This window comes from Myotis yumanensis, unplaced genomic scaffold, assembly GCF_028538775.1.
Source record: "Myotis yumanensis isolate MYYU_CA2020_CCGP unplaced genomic scaffold, mMyoYum1.0.hap1 SCAF_1, whole genome shotgun sequence".
In the NCBI taxonomy this organism is placed as follows: Eukaryota; Metazoa; Chordata; class Mammalia; order Chiroptera; family Vespertilionidae; genus Myotis; species Myotis yumanensis.
This window is the reverse complement of record NW_027223752.1, coordinates 71515068-71535296: the sequence shown is the minus strand read 5'-3', so window position 1 is coordinate 71535296 and position 20229 is coordinate 71515068. Positions and strand designations below refer to the sequence as shown.

The 20229-nt window shown below is 41.8% G+C and overlaps 1 protein-coding gene across 1 annotated transcript in view; it reads left to right on the top strand.

The window, feature by feature from the left end:
* The first annotated feature begins 120 nt into the window (after positions 1 to 120).
* NUSAP1 (nucleolar and spindle associated protein 1) overlaps positions 121 to 20229 on the top strand; it is a 29816-nt gene continuing 9707 nt past the window's right edge. The window contains exons 1-6 of the mRNA XM_070404956.1: positions 121 to 275; positions 2967 to 3035; positions 9621 to 9764; positions 11017 to 11176; positions 17229 to 17330; positions 18446 to 18555. Coding sequence (XP_070261057.1) covers positions 183 to 275; positions 2967 to 3035; positions 9621 to 9764; positions 11017 to 11176; positions 17229 to 17330; positions 18446 to 18555 — 678 coding nt within the window. The 5' untranslated portion in view covers positions 121 to 182. The remainder of the gene's footprint in view (positions 276 to 2966; positions 3036 to 9620; positions 9765 to 11016; positions 11177 to 17228; positions 17331 to 18445; positions 18556 to 20229) is intronic.

The window sequence follows — 20229 nt, the reverse complement described above, 5'->3', positions numbered from 1 at the left end:
TCTATTGGTCAACTCCAGGAAACCCCGCCTTCGGTACATTTTTAACCAATGGAAGTGCAGCATTCTTAATTTAAACTGTGTATAAAGCTTGGCTGGGTCAACGACTGCAGTGCGCCTGAGTTTTGAACCGCGCGCCGGAGTTTGGAGGGTACTTCGCCTGGTTACCTGGATTGCAGGTCGGGATGACCGTCCCCTCCCTCGAGGAGCTGGACTCCTTCAAATACAGTGACTTGCAGAACTTGGCCAAGAGTCTGGGCCTCCGGGCTAACCTGAGGGTAAGGAGCAGGCGGTACCGAACGGTAGCCGGTGGGGTAGGCTGAGCGGCCTTGCGGAGAAGCGGTGGGGAGGGACCGAGCGGGCCCCTGGGGGTGAGGGAGTAGGTATGGTTCTCGAGTATCCCTTCAACTGCAAAAGTGGGGCGGAAGGGGAACCATATTCTTCACCTGATCTTGAGGCTGACTTTTCTGGGGGCTCCCATAGGCCTCGGCTTCAAAAGGATTGGTTTGGTTTGGTTTGGTTTTATTGGAAATACTCTGATACTTCCCAGGGCATCAATTACGAAATGCAGGCCCAGAAAGCTCAAGGAACGCTAATGCCCATTAATTGGTAGGCAGTCGCGGAAATAACTGCCTTGGCTTTTGGAAAATTCAACATAGGAGCACTTATATAATTTGTAATAGCACCCAGAATCTCTTAATACTTTATTGGGGGACCTGGAAGAAAGGATTGTTTTTAAGGGACCATCCCTATGGACACATTTTTATAACTCAGCCTTGATCTGGAATGACCGTTCATTTATCGATCACTATTGTGGTGTTTCCAAACCAGTAAGGTCTTTGACTCCGAGGCTGCAAAATGTTGGAGGGAAATGTGGCGATTCAGTTTGGGATTGGGTTTCTGTATTAGATTCTGGTGGCATTTTCTCATATCATGCTAATGTATACTCCGGAGATTTGTTCTTATGGCCTTTAAATGGTTTAAACAAAATAATCAGTGCTCAGGTATCTGTTGTGGCAGAATAATCTAGGAGTGTCTTTGGAGATATTTCTGAGCTGTGATGTTTAATGGTTCCCTAATACTTCGTAAACAAAGCCGAATACCTTAGCTTAAATTCCTTAGGCTTTTTGCAATCTGGCTAGAATCTTTTATCCAAGACTGACTGCATCGAAACTTGGTACCTTTGCCCATCTTATTGCCTTTGCTAATTTTGACCCTTCGGCCTCAGATCACCTCCTTTCTCTTGTCTTCTTTATCTGCATGAATCATTTCCATTTATTCTTTTTTTCCCTTTTTTATTTAATTTATTGGGGTGACATTGGTTAATAAAATTAAATAGTCTTCAGGTGTACAATTCTGTGATACATCATCTGTATATTGTGTGTTCACCACCCCAAATTAAGTCTCCTTTCATCAGCATTTACCTCCCCATACCCTCTTCTATCTCCCCCATTCCTCCTTTTCCCTCTGGTAATCACCACACTGTTGTCTGTCATGAGTTTTGTATTCTTTTGGTTTTTGCTTAATCCCTTCATCTTTTCCACCCAGCCCTGCAACTCCCCTCCTCTCTGTCACAGTCCCACTGAACTGTCATCACTGACTTGATGCCCCATCCCCTCCTCATTTCCTTAGCCACAGGTCCACCATCCAGTAACCCCAGGAGCCAGCCCTCTGTGCTTTTAAACAGTTTAATTTTAAGTACTGTCTCTGAGCGCTTGCAGGCTTCCACCTTGTACTCTGGCTATTTGTGTGTGTGTGTTATCTTCTCTACTAAAAGTTAAGTTCCTTGGACTGGGATCTTTTCATCCTTCCACCTTGGAAGCCTTCACAGTACTACTAAGTCAGTACGTTTTATATAGGAGATGCTGAGTATTTATTCAGACTGTTATTGACACCTACTTTTTGGCAGTGCACCACACGGTAGCAAGAGATTTACAGAAGAGGTTTCTACCTGAGTTCAGTGCTCTGACAGTAAGGTCCCACAACCACTTGGATCTCTAACGAGCTATTGCAAGTTTAGATCTTTTTCTGAAAGTCCCACCCATCATTGTCTCTTGAGGCACCTGATCTGAGGTAGTTAATTAATCATCTGTTTTCATAGAGGTGGAGTAGTACAGTATTTGTTACTATAGACCCCATTGCCTGCCTTGCACACAATATCTGGCACATAGTAGGTGTCAAATATTTGTTGAGAGCTACAATTCTCAGGCAAATTTGATTGTACAAGACTTTATTATAGCCAATGATAAAAAGACACCTTTGACATGGAGAAAATTAAATTTGGACTAGGTATTAAATTCTAGATATTGTTCATTGTATTCAGTATGATAATGGTATTGTGGCTATGTTTCTCTGTTATTTTTTTACTAGTAAGTCCTTATCTCTTGGTAATACCAAGTATTTACAGGTGAAATGTTAGATGCCTTGGATTTGCTATGAAATACTTGGAGGTTGTAACATGGGGGTCCATTACACTAGTCTCTACTTTTGTATGTATTTGAAATTTTCCATGATTAAAATATTTTAAATTATTTATAGTTGGTGCAGCCCAGGAGCTCCTTAAATCAATTGCCTTTTTAAATTCCAAGTACATAGCAAACATGAATAAATTGCTCCAAGAAATTATCAAGATTTAGTTATTTTAACAAATAACAGTTAACACCAGTCTGATGACATGCTGAAGTCTCTACCCTAATGGCAAGCCCAGCTGTGTTCTCTCACAGCACCCTGAGCTTCCTCATGCTGGCACTGACCCCACTGCGTTGTCCTTGCCTTTCCTTGTCTTGTCTGACTTCACTGCTGCGAAGTCTGAGGGCCGGGACCAGTTCTGTTTCAGTCTTTATTTTATTCCCAGAGCCCACTGCTCAAAGGACATTTGATGAATACAAGAACAGAAAGAAATGTTCAATGTATCTGTCTTACTTATTTGATTTTTGGCTTTACTGTTAAGAACTTTAACTTTCCTGCAGGCAGACAAGCTGCTAAAAGCCTTGAAAGCCCACCTGAAAGGGGAAGGAAGAAAAGAAAATGTAAATCAGGTAAGTAAGGTTTTTCATCACCTGTTCAGCAAAACAATCATGTTTAGATAATGAATGATACACACAATTAGTGATGTCTTTTAAGACATACTGTTTATCACCAAAAAGATCGTGATTGGTTATGATGAGTCCTTTCATAAAAACGATTGGTTGTAATCGGTGAAAGTGTCTTGCAGCAAGTAATCTGTTGAATAAGATGTTCTTGTACAATTGCAAAAGTTAACAATTCAGTTGCCAAAAGTTGTAAGAGATAACTTGATATGAGTAGGGAAGGAACTAGATTCAAAGTCAGAAAAACCCAGGTTAAGTAGCAGCTTTGTCATTTTCTAGTGTATCACCTGAGAAAACTCAAACTCCTTGATTCTTAGTTTCCCTGTTCTGAGTGAAAGATGCTTGTAGCAAATTGTAAAGCACTGCTGATGGCAGAGGTTGTCATGGCTGCTTTAAATCTACACCACAGATTTCTGAGAGGGCATGCCGCCTGAAAGGATCAGTGAAGGCTTCATTAGGGCCAGGTTTCTTAACTTGAAATAGGGAAAGTGTTGAAAGGCCTTATGGAACTGGGCCTTGGAGAGCATCTGTTATGTATCTGGAAATGAATATAAACATGAACTGAAAATCTAACTTCCTCTTCTCTGACTGTATATAGTCTCTGTAACTGTATTCCAAGTTATAAACATTTAAAATTCCTTTGATTCCAGGTTTTAATTAACTAAAAATAGACAACAAAAAAGAATTAATAGTTTTTACATCAACTAAATAATTTCATTTGTGTGTGTGTGTTTAAATGATTAAGGATACATGATTATAGTGCTATCTGAAATCCTGATTTACTTTGGATAGTAATTGATAAACTAAACTTAAAATGATCTATCATATTTCAAATTCAGCATCTCAGGAGCCATTCTTTTTTAAAAAGTTACACAAGAGCAGGATGCTAGTCAACATTCAGTCAGATAGAGAATTCCTGAGTGGTGAATCTATCAATCGTGAGCTTAGATTGGTGGAAAAATCTGACGGACAAAAAGTTTATTTAAGACTACAGGAGTCAGCACAATCCAAATACATGGCAAAGAGATCATTAATGTCCCCAAGGATAGATAAACAAGTAAGCTTCCAGACCCCCAAATCATTACCTGGGGAATGCCCAGGTGTGGATCATACCTGAATGAGTGTCACATCAGACCTTATGGAAGCCTAATTCTCCCACTAGAGGTCAGCCTTAACTATGAATTGGAGCAGCTCTAGATGTAGGTTAGTCTGGCTGTGTGCCTCTTCGGTCTTTTTTTTTTTTTTTTTTAATTTCAGAGAGGAATGGAGAGGAAGAGAAAGATAGAAACATCAATGATGAGAGAGAATCATTGATCGGCTGCCTCCAGCATGCCCCCTGTTGGGAATCAAGCCCACAATCCAGGCATGTGCCCTGACCGGGAATTGAACCATGACCTCCTGGTTCATAGGACACTCAACCACTGAGCCATGCCTGCCGGGCCTTGGATTTAGACAAGTCTGTTAGAGTTAAGCATGGCTCATTCAGGAATGAACACATCTTCGCTATCACTGTTGGCCTCCCGTCTAACATATCATGGTTAAGGTGTGTGGGGTTAAAGCAAGACATCTCTGAGAGTTGTGCTAACAGGCTTCTAAACCAGCTATAGCACCTATACTGCGAAGTGCTACTATGGGGGCTGGATTAGAGGGTGGGGTGAATAACCACTTTAAAAGTCTCTGTATATTCCAATAATACACAGTGTAACCCGAAGGTACCACTTTTATAGTGGAAAATTTCTTCTTTTTCTTTTCACTGTCTTCCCCACAACTATTCGGGGAGTTGGGAAGTCAGATCCAGATAGTATCTTTCTACTCTCATATAAATATCCCTGCTCCTTTGAAGTTATGCTCACCTATTCTCATTTCTTATCTGTTGGCCTTCCTGTTGCTTTCTGATGTTCACTGTCTTCTTGTCTTCTTCATCACCTCATGTCCTGACCTTATTTGGGGTGAATTCAAAGGTTCATCTGGATGTCTCTTATACCCTTGTCTCCTGGTTCCTTAACTCCTATGACTTTCGTTTCTGCTATTCATCAGCCATCCATTTCATTGAGCATATTCTGGACTTTATATCCCTTGGAACTATACTAGTTGGTAATATTTCACCTCTGACTAAAACCTTCCACTCTCTAAGCATCCTTATTCTTTCACTCCCAACACATTTACTTTATTTATTTATATATTTTTTTTATCGATTTCAGAGAGGAAAGGAGAGGGAAAGAGAGATAGAACATCAATGATGAGCAGGAAACATTGATCAGCTGCCTCCTGCACACCCCTCACTGGGGATTGAGCCTGCAACCCGGGCATGTGCCTTTGACCAGAATCGAACCTGGGATGCTTCAGTCGGCAGCCCGACGCTCTATCTACTGAGCCAAACCAGCTAGAGTCCAACACATTTACTTTATACTGTGGTTCTCAATCCAGGTTGTGTGGGAAAATCATTTGGGGAGAATTATTTTAAAAAATACTGGTATATAGGCCTCACCAAAACCCAGGCCAACTAAATCACTCTCAGAGGGTGGGGTCCAGGTATTATAGTGAAATGGACTGAAAAGTCAGGATACAAAGCAGCCTACCCCCCACTTCCATGTGCGGCTAAAATATTAGAAGGTTTCTCTGTAAGGAAAGTAAATGGTTATCAAGCAAAGGGCTTCTGGCAATCAAGGATCCCCAGCACCATAGCCTCCTCCTAAGGAACCTACTAGATCAGATTCCACCAGATAACGAGCACTCACATTCAAACTCCTAATGAGGTTTTTGCTCTGAAATGTGAATAAAAGACCAATAGTCATAGGCTTTTGAGGAAAACCTGTAGTCAGAGTTTAAGGAAAAAAAAAAAATGACCCTAGGCTCTGGCTGGGTAGCTCCGTTGGTTAGCTCATCATCCCCAAACACCAAGGTTGTAGGTTTCATCCCTCAGTCAGGGCACATACAAGAATCAACCAATAGCCCGGCTGGGGTGCTCAGTGGTTGCACATCCACCGATGAACCAGAAGATCACAGGTTGGTTCCCAGTCAGGGCACATGCCTGTGTTTCCAGCTCGATCCCTACTCAGTGGGGGACATGTAGGAGGCAGCTAATCAGTGATTCTCTCTCATCATTGATGTTTCTATCTCTCTCCCCCTCTCCCTTCCTCTCTGAAATCAATAAAAAAAATATTTTAAAAAAATGAACCAATGAATCAATAAGTGGAACAACAAACTGATGTTTCTTTCTCTCTAAAATCAATTTTTAAAAAAAAATTACCCTAAACAAAACAAAGATGATACAGAAAACAAAATTTTTTTGTTTTAAAAAGTCTTACAATATCTTAGAATCAAGCTACACAGAAAAGGCACCGATGATTCAGTTAAGATTACATAAAAGGCTGTAAATGTTATCAACTTGGATGCTTAAAGAGAATAGATGACAGAAATTGAGAGGGGAAGGGAACTGTAGGGATGCTAATAACTGAAGTTTACGAGTAGATGTATATAGTTGTGGAACAAGATTTAAGGTCTTTAGTATATTTAAAGCTGCAAAGGTATCTAATTGAGTGATTAAAGTGGTATGATTCTGTTAGGAAGAACATGGGGAGGTAAGGGATACAAATGAGATAAATTGTAGCACATGATAGGCACTAAATATCGCTATTGGAAATGTAAGTGGAAAAAAATGAAAATATAAGTGAATAGCTCATCAGCAAATCACTGGTGATATATAAGTAGCCACCTAAAATTAAGCTTGAGAAATAGGAAAGGTAGGCAGAGAACCAACTGCTTTTCATTATAATCTCTTTAGTATTTTTTTTTAGCCATATGTACATGTTTTTAATTATTTTATTTTTTAAAATTAGAACTTTTAGTTTATTTAAAAAAATTAGAACTTATGAATAAAAAAATTAGAAAAGCACCAAAAACAAACCAAACCTTTCCTTTATAGTCTACAGGTAAAAAAGCCTCCCCTCACATGAGTATTTTCTAGTGCTTTTATCTTTTGATCTTTTACATTTAAATTTCTAATACATTCAGATTTCATTTTGGTGTGAATGATCGAGGTTCATTGTCCCCCCCCCCCCCCCCCCCAAAAAAAAAATATTAAAAACAATTTTCTCAGCATCACATGTTGAATAATGAATCCAACCTTCCCCTACAAACATGAAGTGTAACCATTATCACACAGTGATTTAGTATATAAGCATGTCTGTTTGAGATGTTCTGGTAACCTGTACTGCACTGTTTTGACAATGTAGCTCTTTACTTTTAGTTTATGGTAGAGAAGTGCTGTCCTTACTTTACTCCTTATTTTCACCTTTCACAAGTTACTTTGGACTCTCTAAGCCCCTGTTTCCCCATCTGTGCACTGTGGATAATATTACCTATCTCATATGCTTTGAGAAATAAATGAGATAATCAAGGTAAACAGTTCAATAAAGTTGTGATATTAGCTATAATTATTATTAGTTATAGGGTACTGCCTAGTACATAGCATATATTCAATAAATTCATGCACTTTTTTTAACAGAATGCCAGGCATCCATTACATACATACATACATATATATATATATATATATATATATATATATATATACTAGAGGCCCGGTGCACAAAAATTTGTGCACTTGGGGTGGGGGGTGGGGTGTCCCTCAACCCAGCCTGTGCCCTCTTGCAGTCTGGGACCCCTTGGGAGATAACGACCTTCTGGCTTAGGCCTGCTCCCGGGTGGCAGAGGGCAGGCCCAATCCCTAGGTGCAGCCCCTGGTCGGGCTCAGAGCAGGGCCGATTGGGGAGTTGGGGTGTCGCCCCCTGTCATGCACAGAGCAGGGCAGATCGGGAGGTTGCGATGCCACCCTCAGTCACACTCAGGGTAGGCCCGATTGGGGGATTGGGGCACCGCCCCCTGTCACACTCAAGGCAGGGTTGATGGGGAGGTTGCGGCGCCACCCCCTGTCACGCACAGAGCAGGGCCAATCAGGGGGTTGGGGCGCTGCCCCCTGTCACTCACAGAGCAGGGCCCATCAGGGGGTTGGGGAGCTTACCCCTGTCACTCACAGAGCAGGGCCCATCGGGGGTTGGGGCTCCATACCCTGTCACACACAGAGCAGAGTGGATCAGGGGGTTGGGGCACCGCACCCTGTCACACTCAGGGCAGGGCCAATGGGGAGATTATGGCTCTACCCCGTCACACACAGAGCAGGGCCCCTGGGGGGGGGGGGGGGGTTGGGGCGCCACACCCTGTCACACACAGAGCCGCAGGGCGATCAGGGTGTTGGGGAGCTCCCCCCTATCAGGCACAGAGCAGGGCTGATCAGGGGGTTGGGGCGCCTTCCCCTGTCACGAACAGAGCAGGGTGGATAGGGAGGTTGTGGCCCCGCCCCCTGTCACACACAGAGCCGCAGGGCAGTCAGGGGGTTTGGGTGCTGCCCCCTGTCACACTGATCCCGGTGCCGGGAGGCCTTGGGGTGCCTGGCCAGCCTGGATGAGGGGCTGATGGCTGTTTGCAGCTGGTCACACACCCTTCAGGGTGGGGGTCCCCACTGGGGTGCCTGGCCAGTCTGGGTGAGGGGCTGAGGGCTGTTTTCAGGCTGGCAGGTGACTGAAGCTCCCAACCGCTCCTTTTTTTCTTTTTTTTCTTTATTCTGGGCCAGCTTTAGCTCTGAGGCTTGGCTCCAGCTCTTAGGCCTTGGCTGCTGAAAGCAGGTATCTGGTTTGTTTGGGTTCTATAATCGAAATACTGTTTAACTCCAGCTCTGAAATCCTGGCTGGCTGAAAGGAGGTTTCTGGGGTTTTGTTTAGCTTCTATATTTGTAACAATGTTTCAAACTGCAAGCTCAGAGGCCCGCAAGGCAGGTGGGGAACGTTGGCTTTCTCCGTCACTAAAGCAAGCAAGCCTCATGTTCACAAGCCCTGGCTGTCGGCCGCCATCTTGGCTGGCAGTTAATTTGCATATCGCCCTGATTAGCCAATGGGAAGGGTAGCGGAGTGACACCAATTTGCATGTTTCTCTTTTATTAGTGTAGATATATATATATATATATTTTTTAAATATATTTTATTGAATTTTTACAGAGAGGAAGGGAGAGGGATAGGGAGTTAGAAACATCCATGAGAGAGAAACGTCGATCAGCTGCCTCCTGCACACCCCCCACTGGGGATGTGCCCGCAACCAAGGCACATGCCCCCAACTGGAATTGAACCTGGGACTCCTCAGTCCACTGGCCGACTCTCTAGCCACTGAGCCAAACTGGTCAGGGCATATATATATATTTTTTTATAATATATTTTTATTGATTTCCGAGAAGAAGGGAGAGGGAGAAAGAGATAGAAACATCAATGATGAGAGAGAATCATTGATCGGCTGCCTCCTGCATGCCCCCTACTGCAACCCGGGGTTGTGCACTGTGGCCTCCTGGTTCCCAGGTCGACGCTCAACCACTGAGCCACACTGGTTGGACGTAATATATGTTTTTTATTCAGTTTAAATGCTCATTCTTTCTGAGTATTATGCCTCTATACAGAGGACATGGTAGATTAATATATCTCTTTTCAGGATGAAAGCCAAACTTCTGCATCCTCTTGTGATGAGACTGAGCTGCAGATCAGCAGTCAGAAACAAGCTGAGTGGGAACCAGCTGGCCATGTCACCAAGAAAAGGAGAAGGCGCAGGACTGTCCACAGCAATCCTGACTCCCAGGTAAATGGAGGTGTGCAAATTGAAAATAAGCCACCACCTGTGCCAAAATTGGCATATTCTTAGGGAATTTTTTGTCAATTCTCTTATGCTGTCGGTAGTGGTGAACACTGTGTGTTGTAAGCTCCATGAATGCACAGCCCCAAGTCTAGGCTGCTCATCACCTTGCCCCGGGCGCTTGCACTCAGGAAGCACTTGTTAAGTCTAAACAGAGAGAAAATATTTGTTGAAGAAATACAAACCTTCATTAAGAGTTTCTTAAGTGAGGTGTAGTAAATATGAAGGAAAGAAACCGACATTAAATATGATTTTTCCCCCTCTTTCCTAGCCTGTCTTAGACCTGGTGGTCACATTATTCTTAGCAGCAAAGTCAGGTGATTGCAGGGGCTTCCCTCACTTGCTTTGAGAGGACTCTGATTATATGATCGTTTCATTCAAACAATTTTTACAATGCTTAGTCCTAGTATTTATTTGCTAACTTTGTACAGTCCCTTAGTTGGTAGCCTATCGGGGTCTCTTAGTGTTAGTTTCTCGTCCCTAAGAGTTAATCTTGCCATTTATGCCTTTCAATGGTCCCTAGTATCTCCTAGTCCCTGATTCACACTCTTGTGACACTTGATGGGGCAGAGAACAAACCTGCCAATCGAAATCTTATTCTACTTTTCTTTAACACCTTTCCCCCTCAGCTAGGTATTCATCTTTTTTTTTTAAAGTATTCATTTATTTTTTTATTGATTTTTAGAGATAGTGGAAGAGAGGGGGAAAGACAGAGAGAAAAACATCGATTGGTTACCTCCAGCATGTGCCCTGACCAGGGCCCAGGCCAAGGAGGAATCTGCAACCATGGTACATGCCCTTAACCATAATTGAACCTGGGACTCTTCAGTCCACAGGCCAAAACTCTATCTACTAAGCCAAACTGGCTAGGGCTTGGTATTCATCTTTTGAAGGTAGTGATTACTTCTTTTTTTAAATATCTGACTATAAGCAATGTTTTCAATTTTTTAATGGCATATTTTTAAATTGAGATATCATTGGCTTATAAGATTAATTTAGTTTCAGGTGTACAATTGAATGATTCGATCGATTTTTGTATATATTGGGAAATGAGCATCATAATTCTAGTTCATATCCATCACCATATATAGTTACAAAATATTTTTCTTTTAAGATGTAGGTACCCTCTTAGCAACTTTCAAATTTGATGACTTCTTATTTATTACTTAAATCATTTATTTCCTTTTTCCATTTATAGCAGGATCATTCAGAGATAAAATCAAGTGATCCCATTGAGTTCCAGAATCAAGAAAAGCAGGAAAACCAGGCTCTCACACCTGTTGCAGAAGTTCCATCTCCACCAGATGAGAGACAAGGAAACGAGAATGCAGTGTCCTCAGGAAATAGTGGAATAAATGGTATGCAAAGTAACTAAAAAAATCCAGAACTGCTAGGGCAGCATGTGCCTTAGATTCCTATGAATGCTGTAATGAAGTGCTACAAATTGGGTGGCTTAAAGTAACACATTTATTCTCTTACAGTTCTGGAGGCTGGACGTCTGAAATCAAGGTGTCAGTAGGACCATTCTCCTTCTAGACCCTGGATAGAATCTGGCCTGGCCTATTCTAACATTTAGTGGTGGCAATTGATCCTGTGTTTCTTGGCTTGCAGCTAAATTAGTCTGTTTTATGGCATTCTCTCTGTCTTAAAGGACACTAGTCTTGCCCTAGCCAGTTTAGCTCAGTGAATAGAGCATCAGCCCACAGACTGGGAGGGTCCCGTGTTCGATTCTGGTCAAGGGCATGTACCTGTGTTGTAGGCTAAATCCTTAATCCTGGTTGCATGAGTGGGAGGCAACCAATCAATGTGTCTCCCTGATATCAGTGTTTCTCTCTCTCTCTCCATCCCTCCCTTCCACTCTCTCTCAAAATCAATGGGGGAAATATCCTCAGTTGAGGATTTAAAAAAGGACACCAGTCCTGTTGGATTAGGGTTTTCACCCTAATGACTTCATCATAATTTGATGACATCTACCAAGAATCTATAATAATAAAAGCGTAATATACTAATTAGACTGGACGTCCTTCTGGATGGCCTTCTAGACGAAGCTAGGGCTGTGAGAGAAGCCCAGGTCCTGGGTGTCAGAGGGAAGCCAGTGCTGGTAGTCAGGGGAAGGAAGGCCCACTCTTGCAGAAATTTCATGCATCGGGCCTCTAGTTTACAAATAAGGTTATATCACAGTTACTGGAGGTTAATATCCTAGCATATCTTTTGGGGGGGATATAGTTCAACCCATAACACCATTTTATAGGACTTATAAGGGTTTGACAAAGTAAAAGTTTGAACCAAATAGAGTAGGCCATCAGATCATCTTTATTAATTTTAAAAACCGGAATAAAAGTGGTAGCTGGGAAGTTTAGAGAATTGATCTCTACTCAGTGATGAGGAGAGCCGGTATTTTGTTCATTAGTTCCTTCTGGCTTACTCCCAAGACAGGTGCAAAGACCTGTTTGCCTGATCAGCATAGTTGAAAGGGAGCTGCAAAGTCTACCTTCCCAGTGGTGTGGCCTTTTTAAAATAATGATATATATATATATATATATATATATATATATATATATATATCTCCATCCCTTATATGCAAATAGACCAAATAGCAGAACAGCTGAACAACTCGTTGCTATGACGTATGCTGACAACGAGGGGGCGCGCACAGAACATGGTGGGCGTCGGCCGTGGTGGGATGGCGGAGCAGGTGAGTGGGGGCGCCAGACCAAGGCGGGTGTCAGCCGCTGTCATTGGGGCGAGCCTCTATTGGTTACTGAAAATTCTTTGCTCCCATGTGCCGTGGTCCTTCCTGGTGCTTGCACCTGCTGCTGGTGCCAGCCCCGCTCACACCTGAAGCCAGCATCGGAGCTGCCGCTAGCACCTGCTGCTGGACCCCAGTGCCAGCCCTGATCACTCGGTGCCGTCAGCAGGTGCGAGCTGTGGCTGCCAGCCCCGATTGCCCCTGAGGGCTTCTCTACCTCTCCCTGCTCCTGAGGGGCCATCGGGGCAGCACCTGCCGCTTGCACCCACTGACAGTGCTGGTCCTGCTCACATCCCCTGCTGGCACCAGCCCCAATGGCTCTGCGCCTTCAGCGGGTGTGAGTGTGGCCAGGGCCATTAGTGCGTGGGAGCGGCATCTGGCAGGAGCGGGGCTGCCTGCAGACAGGAGACCAGGAGCTATGGCTGGAGGGGCCGGGTGGGGGCACAGAGGATGGGCTGAGAACCGCCCCTGTGCCCACCGCAGCCTCACAGCCCACAGTTCCTTTCAAGGTGCACAAATTCGTGCACTGGGCCCCTAGTGTTTGTATATCCTTCTTAGATTCTAACCTTCTAAAAACCTCTTCCCTAAACTTCTCAATTAAAAGTTTGTTTCAATAAGATCAGAAAACTTCAATTCTTGTATACCTAACAGGACTTCTGCTTTCTGATTTCCTTCCTGAGGAAGCCTGCCAATTTCAACAGTCAATTGCCTGGTCCAGTGTCCAACAAGCATTTAAATGCAGAATTTCTAATGCTGAGCCTTCCCATTTCCCCCATAATTTTGCATTTCTTACTAAATACAGTTCCAGGAGGTCGAGGTTCTGATTCAGTAGGTCTAAGATAAGTCTGGGTGTCTGTACTTTTCAATAAGCACCCCAGGTTTTACACTTCCCGTGTTTTTTTTTAATAATACTGACCCGAGGATATTTTTTCATTTTCTTCTTCTTTCTTCTTCCTTCTTCCTTCTTCCTTCTTCCTCCTTCCTCCTTCCTCCTTCCTTCTTCTTCTTCCTTCTTTCTTCTTCTCCTTCTCCTCCTCCTCCTTCTTCTCCTCCTTCTCCTCCTCCTCCTCCTCCTCCTCCTCCTCCTCCTCCCGCTCCCCCACCCCTCTCCTTCCTCCCCTCTCCCCCCTCCTCCTTCTTTTAGAGAAAGAGAAGGAGAAGGAGACACATCAATTGGTTGCCTCCCACACGCACACCAACCAGGGGCCAGGGATCAAACCTGTAATCAAGGTATGTGCCCTTGACCGGAATCGAACCCTTGACCCTGCAAACTGTGAGCTGAGGCTCTGACCACTGAGCAAAATCAACTAGAGCTCCTTTGTCTTTTCATGCATATGCCTCACATACCCATTTTAAAACCATGATTTAGAGAAAGTTGTTAGGGAGTATGACAAAGAGCCAAAAGTGGGGGTAGAATTACAAATGTCTGCTATTCCACCAATTATTTCATCCAGAAGATGTAGCTTTAGGACTAAGTTTCGATGCCATAGAAAAACTGAATGTGGAACCATTAAGTCAGGTTTGACTAATGAAACATAAGCTGTTTGAAGGAGAAAAATTTGATCATATAGTTAGTTTCTGGTGAGAGAATTTTTTTAAAAATTTTTATTTTGACATAATTTCAGACTTAAAGTTGCAGAATAATACCAAGAATTCCTATGTCTTTTTCACCTAGATTTCCCAAATGTTAACACTTACTACATTATTTCCTGTTTATATTTATGTATATACATACATATATGTATATACATAAATATATGTGTATATATATATAAATGTATATATGTATATACATAAATATATGTGTATATATACATATATGTGTGGTATACATTTTTTTCCTGAACTGTTTGAGAGTAAGCTGCAGATATGTGCTCTTTTACCCTAAATTGGTGGTTCCCAACCTGAGGCACATGCCCCAAAGGGGGGCAGTTTGATTTTTAAGATTTTTAAGCGGGGACAATTTGAGAATGAGTTATTAATGAATTTTTTGCATTATGGTTTTAGGGGCCTCATATACAGTATCCTATATAATAAAGAGCTAATATGCAAATAGTAGTCACACTGTGACACCTTAACAAACGATCAGCAGGGACCTGAGGCTGCGTGGCTCTAGGGCCAGGGTACCTGAAGCCGCGCCCTCGGGCACCAGGATGTGAGGCTGTTTCCCCCATCCGGTGGGCTTGACAGTGGTGGGCCCGGCCGGGTCTTGATGTTGTCCAATGTGGGTGGGGCCGGCTGGACACTTCTATTATAGAGAAAGGGTAAATAGCAATTTTAAAATGTTTCCTCTAATTAATTCTCTTTTAATGTGTACGAATTTTGTGCACTGGGCCACTAGTATTAATCTATATTGTGACACATTTATGCATTTCAGTTCTCTATTATATGTTTTGAAACTTTATTTGCTATTTTTTATATGATTTCATATTTTTTTAAACAATTTCTTAGTGATTTCTTCCTCAGTACTTCAACTGTCCTTTCGTTCTTTTATTTTTTTCTTTCATGGATGCCATGTTCTTTGGAAGCTTGTTTAGAACAAGTTAATGGCCTTTTAGGCTTCCTCCATGTGAGTAGGAGTTCACTTTTTTAATAATAAGAATTATATGTCATGGAGTTGGGGGGCGCGGCATCAGGATTTTAGAGATGCTTAGGTGGGACATAGCCAAAAAAAGCTTGGGAACCACTGCCCTAAATACTTCAGTGTGTGTTTCTCAAAACACAGGGACTTCCTCTCACAAATGTACAGAGTACAAAAGGTTCATTCACTTGGCTTCATATTCCATGTTGCAACTAACATTTAGGACACCACTACTTGTCAAGTTATGGTATAGTATCAAAAAAGAATATCACAATTATCTGAAAAGGTTATTAAAATACTCTTCCCTTTCAATCACACATCTGTGTGTGGCAAGATTTCTTTTCATTATATATATCAACCAAAATATGTAACATATTATCTACAGAAGTAGGTAAGAGAATCCAGCTGCCTTGTATAAGTCAAATATTAAATAAATTTTCTTAAAAAGCCACTCATTTTTGAGTTAGAAACTTATTATCCCGATAATTCTATCCACATATTCCAATAATTCCATCAATTATCTCAAAACAGGAAATCTCAGCTCATCCTTTGCATTTCATTGTCATGTTTCTTTAGCCTACTTTAATCTGGAATAGTTTCTCAGTCTTCCTTTGTCTTTCCGGATGTAGACATTTTTTAGTATAGGCAGGTTTTTTGGGGGGATCCTCTGACTTGGTTTGTCTAATGTGCTGATGATTAGATTCATATCATGCACTTTTGGCCGAGGGATGTGTCTTTCACCCCAGAAGGCACAGGTGTTGGATTGTCCTGTGACTAGTCATGTTAAGTTACATCACCTGGTGATGGTGGTGTCTGCTACGCTGCTTCCCTGTAAAGGTACTATTTTTCCATTTGTAATTAATAAATACCTTGTGAGGAGTGACCCTGACTCTAAATATCCTGTTTTTCACAGAACTTTTCTCTCTGTTTTTTGTTTTGTTTTGTTTTTAATCCTCACCCAAGGACATGCTTAAAGGAAGGCAGGGAGAGAGAGAAAAACATCAATTGGTTGCCTTCCGTACGTTCCCCAACCAGGGATTGAACCTGCAACCCAGGTATGTTTCCTGACCACAACTTTTTGGTGTATGAGACGACGGTCTCACCAACTGAGCCACTCCAGCCGGCTCTCTCTGGCTTTAGAGCCAGGGTCCAAGCAGAAGCCCCTGGAGCCCCAACTGCTCTATGGAATATTCTTTGCCTTGTTTAATGGATACATTAGGGAACCTGAAAGATGATGACTTTATAAGTAGTATTACTTGAAATTTCATTTACATATTTTTAGATTACCTCGAGCTGAAAAATGATTATTAGTGGGGAAAATAGTAGACCTTGTATACTTCATGATTTCAACTGAATTTAAAGAACAAAAACGAAACAAGTATAGGCATACCTATCTTTATTGTGCTTTGCTTTATTGCCTCTACAGATGTTGCAATTTTTTTACAAATTCAAGGCAAAAAATTACTGCTTGCTTTATTGCAGTGGTCTGGAACAGAACCCTCAGTATCTCAGAGATGTTCCTGTACAGAAGCAAAGGACCCAAGGAAACATGCCAGAATGCTAATGATGTGTCTTAGGCTGGTGGGGTTGTGTGTTTTTGTTTTTTAAATATATTTTATTGATTTTTTACAGAAAGGAATGAAGAGGGATAGAGAGTTAGAAACATCGATGAGAGAGAAACATTGATCAGCTACCTCCTGCACACACCCTACTGGGGATGTGCCCGCAACCAAGATACATGCCCTTGACTGGACCTGGGACCCTTCAGTCCGCAGGCCGATGCTCTATCCAGTGAGCCAAACCAGTTAGGGCGCTTGTGTGCTTTTTATCATTCTAGTTATAATAACATGTATATAGCAAAGTTATGGAAAAGTGCTTTTAAATTTTTGATATAACTTCTATATAGGAAGCAAAATTTCTGCCTAGTTCAGGCATATGAGCTAAATGTTAGTGATGCTGTAAGTCAGTCTTTGTGTTCCTCGTGTGCCATTTCTCCCACCACCTTGGCAGAGTGTATCACATGAATATTCTCATGACATTTGTTGAAGTCTTTTCATTGGTTCTGTATCTTTGTATTCAGGTAATGAAGATTCAAAGGTACCTTCAGAAAGAAAGAAGTCTGTCTACACAGATGGGTTTTCTAAATCTGGAAAAAATAAAAGAATTGCAACCACTACTCCAAGTAAGTTTTGCAGGCTGGTGTTGGAGAGTCAGTGTACTGTCACAGCTAAAAGCTGGGATGCCGGAATGGGGTGGCATCTGCGTTCTCCCATTTTCTGGCTGGGAGACTGGGCAGCTTATTTATCCTCAGTGAATCACTTCTTCAGTTGAACGTTACAATAGTTATACTGCCTATTTCATCAGGTTGATATATAGATTAATTGAGCCTATTTTCCACTTCTGATTACCTAGCATAGTAACTAACATGTAGCAGGTATTCACTAAATATCAGAGAATGGATGTCTGTAAGTACTTGGCATAGTGTCCACTTCGTAATAAATTACTTAAAAAAAAAGTCCAAGGCGGCGATCGCCAACCTTTTCAACCTCAGGGACTACCAGTGGTCCGCGGACCACCAGTTGGCGATCGCTGCTCCAGAGGTTTCCTTAAACCAGTGGTAACCAACCTTTTGGACCTCTTGGACCACCGGTTGGCAACCGCTAGTCTAAGGGACTCCATTTTGGGACATGTAATTCTTCTTCCCTATTTCTTACTCAGAATATATATTTAGAATATATACTTAGAATAGTACAGAAGAGGGGTCAGGAGACTACTGCTCACCTTGGCCTGTCTTCTAGCCCTTGAGCTAAGAATGACTTTTACGCTTAAAAAGGGTTCTATGAATAAAAGAAGAAAATCAGATAGACCATACCATTTGTGGTCACAAAGCCTATTTCCTGTCTGCACTTTACAGAAAAAGTGTGCCAATGCTTGGCATAGCGTTTTCTAAGCATTGTAAAACATCAAATTTATGATTAAAATAAGGCCATTTGATTAATTGGTGAGGGGAGAGGACAAATATGTTATTCTTTTCTTATCCCCTAGACAAAATCAAGATGTCAATTAGCAGTGGCACAATGGAGAGATGGTGAATATTGAATTGTTTTTAAGATAGATGTGCTTTGCCACTGAGTTTCCAAAAACTAAATGTTTCAAATTAAAGTTTTGGCAAAGATGATACTGAAACTGAATGTTAGGAATGCAGAGGAGAGAATAAGTGTTTATAGGAAAACTAAGGGAAGGTAAATAAATGGATTTTGTTTGTTATTAATTTTCATATTTTGTGGAATGTTCTAGACTTTAAGAAGCTTCATGAGGCCCATTTTAAGGAAATGGAGTCCATTGATCAATATATTAAGAGAAAAAAGAAAAATTTTGAACAACACAATTCACTTAATGAACTGAAGGTAATTATGTTCTTAATGGGACTAAAATACTTGGTTTTAATCTTGGTACCGTATATACAGCATGGTTAATATAGCCAGCTTTCGATGGATTCATGGAATGGATTTGAGTTTAATGCATCTTTATCATCTTAAATTGCTTTCCCCTACCATGAGAATTTTCAGAACCCTTCAGATAAACAGTGAGTCCTCACTATACAGAATGAATTCCAAAGTGGAAATAAGTTATTCTGTTTCCCACATTCAGACATTGTGCCTATCCCCTTTGTTGAGGATGGACTGCTATAATTATAGCCGAAGCCATCTTCCTTCCCTGTCTCTTACCTAAAGGAGAAAGGGTGACTAGCAGTGGCTAACTTAAAGGCTCTCAGTGATTACTGAGCCCCCCACTGGACCTTCAGTCCAGGTCCTACTGGACTCAGGGCCCCTTCAAGTACGAAAAGGTGATCAAGTCAAGCTCCACAGTTGAGTTACTGGAGTGGGGAGCTGATAACGTCCTCGGAAGTTGATGCTATTATTTTACATGGTATCTGGTGTCCAAAGGAGGCTAGGGAAACATTTATTTTAGAATTTTTAATAATACTTAACCAACTGCGTTATTTCTTCAAAAGTATTTGAGGCAGTTTGTGCTATTACAACACAAAACAGTGTAAAGTTGATTTAAAAAGAGCAGAAGCCCTAGCTAGTTTGGCTCAGTGGATAGAGCATCGGCCTATGGACTGAAGAGTCCTGGGTTCCATTCTGATCAAGGGCAGATGCCCAGGTTTTGGGCTTGGGTTGCAGGCTCGATCCCCAGTAGGAGGTGTGTAGAAGGCACCAATGATTCTCTCTCATCATTGATGTTTCTATCTCTCCCACTCCCTTTCTGAAATCAATAAAAATATATATTAAATAAATAAATAAATAAATAAATAGGGCAGGAAATGAACACTGTTAGCAGGTACATTGTCTATTATATCAGTCACTTGGTTGAGTTTTTAGTTTTCTGCCAACAGGGAAATGCACTGGGTGATAAATTCTAAATAGTAACACACACACACATACACATACAGACACACAAACACACAAATCCCATAAGCTTCTTTTTTAAAAGAAATATATTTTATTGATTTTTTACAGAGAGGAAGGAAGAGGAATAGAGAGTTAAAAACATCTATGAGAGAGAACTACTGATCAGCTGCCTCCTGCACACCTCCTACTGGAGATGTGCTTACAACCAAGGTACATGCCCTTGACTGGAATCAAACCTGGGACCCTCCAGTCCGCAGGCCGACGCTCTATCCACTGAGCCAAACCGGTCAGGGCTCCCATAAGCTTCTTCATGAGAAGTTTAATCTAGGGTAATAAACATTCATTTGAAAAAGATTCATAAAACCACTGTCATACAGTCGAAGACACTGTTTATCAGCCTTCAAGGAAACAGTGACAAAGCCAAGTCATGGCATTAAACATCTCCATTCCTTTATACCACTCAACAATGTGGGTGGAGAATCCAGAGAGGAGATATTTAGAGTGTCCGCAATACTTTCATAAATATTAGCAAGGGCCATCACTACATTCACAGTTGAATATAAATGAGTATCTTATTTTTTAGTGATAGCCCCATCTGAGTGAGTTTACTTCTAAAATCCTTCCTTACCCCCATGATTTAAGGAATTGGCCTATCAGATAGGTTAT